Source organism: Lineus longissimus, chromosome 16 (genome assembly GCF_910592395.1).
Source record: "Lineus longissimus chromosome 16, tnLinLong1.2, whole genome shotgun sequence".
In the NCBI taxonomy this organism is placed as follows: Eukaryota; Metazoa; Nemertea; class Pilidiophora; order Heteronemertea; family Lineidae; genus Lineus; species Lineus longissimus.
In genome coordinates this window covers 12636808-12642158 of record NC_088323.1, presented here as the reverse complement: position 1 = coordinate 12642158, position 5351 = coordinate 12636808, and the positions used below count along the sequence as shown (strand labels likewise).

The 5351-nt window shown below is 47.9% G+C and overlaps 1 protein-coding gene across 1 annotated transcript; it reads left to right on the top strand.

The window, feature by feature from the left end:
* The first annotated feature begins 215 nt into the window (after positions 1 to 215).
* Positions 216 to 5041, top strand: LOC135500171 (uncharacterized). The gene is made up of 2 exons (XM_064791418.1): positions 216 to 4820; positions 4997 to 5041. Exons 1-2 carry the CDS (start codon positions 216 to 218, stop codon positions 5039 to 5041), a joined length of 4650 nt encoding a protein of 1549 aa, XP_064647488.1.
* The last annotated feature ends 310 nt before the right edge of the window (positions 5042 to 5351 follow it).

Below are 5351 nucleotides of genomic sequence, written 5' to 3'. Positions count from 1 at the left end.
TTTATTTTTTATGTTCTGATCCTGGAACATTACAGAGTTTTGTAAGGTTTTGATTGTTGATTATTCGTGTCTTTCAGTCTTTTACGTCAGCCTCATCGATGTGTACTATACTCCTCACGATACGAGGTCCTTATCCAGAATAAAGACGCCTCTATTCTCAATGAAAGTTTGAGTACATTTTTAAAGCCGCAACAGTAAAAGACTTACCCGACGTAATGCACCGAAGAGGACTCGATCTTTTGGCGGATGCTGCTGACAGGCAGACTACGATGTTTCTCCAACAGGAGAGTAGGAGATTGGCTGATGAACTGCAGCATATGCAGACGCAGTTGCAAGCACTGTCAGATAGTCGGCAGAGAGCAACGAGAGCATCGAGGGACTGGATTTCCTCTCGTTGGGCGTCGACGCCCATTCCGCCACAGCCAAATTTCTCCTCCGTTGAAGCCACATGTAGCAAGGCGAGATGCACTATGCCCACTGCAGAGACTACAGCTCATGCCGTGGATATAAATACTGGCATTGATCCTCCGCAATGCAGGACGCCTCCTGTTTTGCCTGCTAGGGACCCCAGTCCAACTAATCATGAGAAGTCCGCTGACAGTGACTTTGATCTTTCGAAGGCAATATCGACTCTCGCCGATGTGTTGGTGCGGCGGGGGGAAGGACTTCCTAAAAAGGAACCGGAAGTTTTCAAAGGCGACATCTTTTCGTATCCATCCTGGAAAAATTCATTTAATGTGTTGGTTGAGGGCAGATACCCATCAGCTATGGACAGATTGTACTATCTCGGTCGTTACACTGCAGGAGATGCAAAGCGTTGCATTAAAGGCCTGCTTGATTTGAACACCTGTGAAGCATATGCTAAGGCAAAGCAGATTCTCGAAGAGCGTTTCGGAGATCGGTTGAAGTTGTCTGAGAACTTTCGTAATCGCTTAGACAAGTGGCCGTCAGTCAAGCCTGGTGACGGTAAAGGCATGCAGGAGCTATCGGATTTCTTGTGCGAGTGTGAGACGGCTATGACCAGTTTGTCAAATCTGAGTATTTTGAATGACGCGATTGAGCAACGCCGTGTGATAGACAAGTTACCTCGTTTTATGCAAGAAAGGTGGCTCACAGTTGTGGATAAATGGAGATTTGGAGCTGATAGTGACGGGTCCGGCCAGGTTGTGAACGACTCATATCCACCATTTTCCAGACTTGTACAGTTTGTAAAGAAACACGCGCGAATCATGTCAAATCCAATCCTGGATAGGTCGTCCAGCGCACCTACCAAATCCGTTGTTAGTGTGAAACCTGCGCAGAGATCCAGCTTCGCTACCGGAACAGAAACTATAACTGAAAAGGCCACAGGGCCAACAAAGTGTGTGCTCTGTCCAAAGGACAACACTCATGCAATTGACTCATGTGTGAAATTCAAGAATATGTCTCTTAGTGATAGAAAGGAAGCCGTAAAGAAGCATGGGTTGTGCCTGGGGTGCCTTAAATGGGGTCATCGGGTTAGGGACTGCAAAAGCAAGCATAAATGCAAAACCTGCTCTCGTGCCCACCCCACGCTTCTTCACGACGACTCTTTCAAACCTGTTGAATCTACTGTGCATTGTACAGAGTCAAGTGATGTGGGCTCAGAATGTCTGCACACTATGATTGTGCCAGTGTATGTGTATCATGAAGACGACCCCTCGCGGGAGGTGTTGGTTTACACATTGTTGGATGATCAATCTGACACTTGTTTCGTATCTGAGTCAGTGCTGGAGGGCATTGATAAGAGAGGTGATAGCACCTATCTCAAAATCAACACAGTGTTGGCAGAAGGTGTTGTGCCAGCTGAGCGGGTGACAGGCCTCATGGTCCGGGGTTTTGGTGAATCTGCAAAAATAAGCCTCCCTGTAGTCTTTTCGCGTAAAGGCATCGGTGCCTGCCGCTCACAGATACCGCGTCAAACCAGCGCGAAACAGTGGCGCCACCTCAAAGGGGTGGCACCTAAGATTATGCCATACCGTGAGGATATCGAGATTGGCATGTTGATCGGTCAAAATTGCGCGCGCGCCATCAGGCCAAGGCAGATTGTCGCTGGGGGAGAAGATGATCCGTATGGTGTTAAAACGGCGCTAGGTTGGGGCGTGGTTGGCAGGATGGATAAATTAGGGTCAAGGCTTGCTAATTCACAAGCTCGTTTCGTGTACAGAACTCGTACAAAAGAAATTAACCCCTCTGATATTTTGCAGGTACTCGGCCAAGACTTTGCCGATACTAATGATGTTGATTCTCATTCTCTATCTGTTGAAGACAGGTTGTTCATTGAAAAGGTTTCCAGTGGCATCAAACTCCGTGATGATGGACACTTTGAAATTCCCCTCCCGTTTCGTGAGGATCAGGTGAGACTTCCCAACAACCGAGTGATGGCTATGAAGCGTACGCACAGTCTCAAGGCGAGGATTAGAAAGGATGCTAAGTATGGTGAAGAATATGTGAAATTCATGAGTAAGCTCATAGATGCCGGCCAGGCTGAGAGAGTGCCAGAAAACGAATTAGATCTGGACAATGGTTCTGTATGGTACATTCCCCATCACATGGTCTCACATCCTCACAAGGAGGGTAAGTATAGGGTCGTGTTTGATTGCGCCGCGTCATATCAAGGAGAGGCATTAAATGGCCATTTGCTCCGGGGACCGGATTTAATAAACAATCTTGTCGGTGTCCTGGCCCGCTTCAGGAAGGAAGAAGTGGCATTCACGTGTGATGTCCAGGGTATGTTTCTACAGGTGGTCGTGCCCCCCCGCCACAGAAATTATTTGCGATTTCTGTGGTGGGAGGACGGCGATGTCAGCAAGAAGCCAGTTGATTACAGGTGTACTGTGCATCTATTTGGCGCGACCTCGTCTGCAAATTGTGCAAACTATGCCCTAAAGGCAACAGCTGAGAGATTCAAGGACGACTACGAGCCCCAGGTGGCGACTTTCTTTAACAGGAATTTCTATGTAGATGATGGGGCCACCTCCGTTTTGACAACAAGTCAGGCTATTAGCCTAGCTTTGGGCTCTGTGAGTATGGCTGGGAAGGGAGGGTTCACCCTTCACAAGATACTTTGCAACAATAAAGAGGTGTTGAAACATATTCCCAATCAATACTTGTCAGAGAACCTCCAATGTCTTGAGCTTGGTAATACTCAACTACCTGTTGAAAAGACTCTAGGAGTTGTGTGGTGTGTTGAATCTGACATGCTACGATTTAGGGTGGAGATCAAAGACAAGCCATTGACCAGACGTGGCTTGTTATCCACCGTCAGTTCCATCTATGATCCCCTTGGTCTAATATCGCCTTTCATACTTACAGGAAAACGAATTCTGAAGGAGTTGTGTTTGAGTGGTTCTTCCTGGGACGACCCTCTTCCTGACAATGTAAGGAACGAGTGGGAAAGATGGAGGACCGAGCTGCTAGAATTGCCCAAGGTTTCCATTCCTAGGTGTTATCGGGCTGGCACGCTTGAAGGGCCGGTGACTAATGTCGAGCTACATCATTTCAGTGATGCTTGCTTCTCTGGGTATGGTCAGTGCAGTTATGTTCGGCTTGAAGACGCTACCGGTAACTGCACTACTTCTCTGGTGATGGCCAAGTCGAGGGTTACTCCTGCCAAAGCTGTGACAATTCCCAGGCTGGAGTTAACTGCGGCACTCCTGTCAGCTAGGGTTGGTAAGTTCCTTGGCAAAGAACTAGATTATGACCAGATAGAACATTTCTACTATACTGATAGCATGGTTGTGCTTGGCTATGTGAATAATGAAAGCAGAAATTTTCACATTTTTGTTGCAAATAGGGTGCAGGAAATTAGAGACTTGACTAACATAGCCAATTGGAGACATGTTGACACTGCGCAGAATCCTGCTGACATAGCATCACGTGGCATGAATGTTTCTGAGCTTTCAGCTAGCCGCCTTTGGTGGCAGGGCCCAGAATTTCTCGTTTCAGGACCAGTGCCGACCCTTCCTGAATGTCCAGTGGTGAAAGATGACCCTGAGCTGAAGAAGTTAGTGTTCAAGACAGATGTTGTTCCTGTACCAGAGGTGCCTGACATGGAAAGCAGGTTCGCCAACTTCTCCTCTCTGTTGAAACTGAAGAGGGCCATGGCTGTGAGCATGAAGTATGCCAGGAAATTGAAGAACAAGGATCCTGACACTTGTCCTCCAGTCACTACTGATGACCTGAAGCAGGCAGAGGATCAGATAATAAGGTTAGTCCAAGGTAAGGCGTATCCTGAAGAGCTAGCATCCCTGAGCAAAGGGACTAGATCTGCTGTCAAAGCTGGCAGCAAAATTGCGCCATTGGATCCCTTCCTGGATGATAAGGGGATTATTAGAGTTGGTGGTCGCCTGAGTCGATCATCCATGTCATATGAAGTCAAGCATCCAGTCTTGATTCCGCGTACTTGTCACTTGGCTAGCTTGATAGTTAAACGTTTCCACCAGAAGGTTGGTCATTCCGGTAGAGGAATGACGTTAAACAGTATCAGACAGGCTGGGTTTTGGATTGTAAATGCCCGGTCGATAGTTGCTAAGTTCATCATGGGCTGTGTGTGTTGTAGAAAGCTTCGGGGAAACCCCTGTGTTCAAAAAATGTCTGACCTGCCTACCGACCGCTTGGAGCCAGCCGCCCCCTTCAGCTATGCTGCCGTTGATCTATTTGGCCCTTTCACTGTCAAGTCCGGTCGTAGCGAACCCAAGCGTTGGGGTGTTATGTTCACGTGTCTGGCCAGTCGTGCGATTCATATCGAGACCGCAAATCAATTGACCACAGATTCATTTCTCAATGCGTACCGCCGATGTGTGAGTAGACGTGGCAAAATCCGATTTTTGCGATGCGATCGTGGTTCGAACTTCGTAGGTGGACAGAATCAATTGTTAGCAGCGTTGCAGGAAATGGATCGCGATAAGATCAAGCATGAGTTGCTGAAAGACGATTGTGACTGGGTTGATTTCGAAATGAACTTTCCTGTGAGCAGTCACATGGGCGGTGTATGGGAACGAATGATTGGCGCAGCGCGTAAGGTGTTGTCTGCTCTGCTCATGGGCACAGGAGTTCAGCTTGATGACGAGTTGTTACGTACATTACTCTGCGAGGTTGAGTACATAGTTAACTCGCGCCCGTTAACAGTTGTAGATTCCACTTCTGCGGACCTAGAGCCCCTGTCACCAATTCAGCTGCTTACCCTGAAATCTCAGGTGGTGAAGCCACCGCCGGGCAAGTTCGTTAAACAGGACATATACTCTAAGAAAAGGTGGCGTTGTGTACAGGCTCTTGCTAACCAATTTTGGGAGCGTTGGCGTGGCGAATTTTTGGTAATGCTGCAGCCTAGG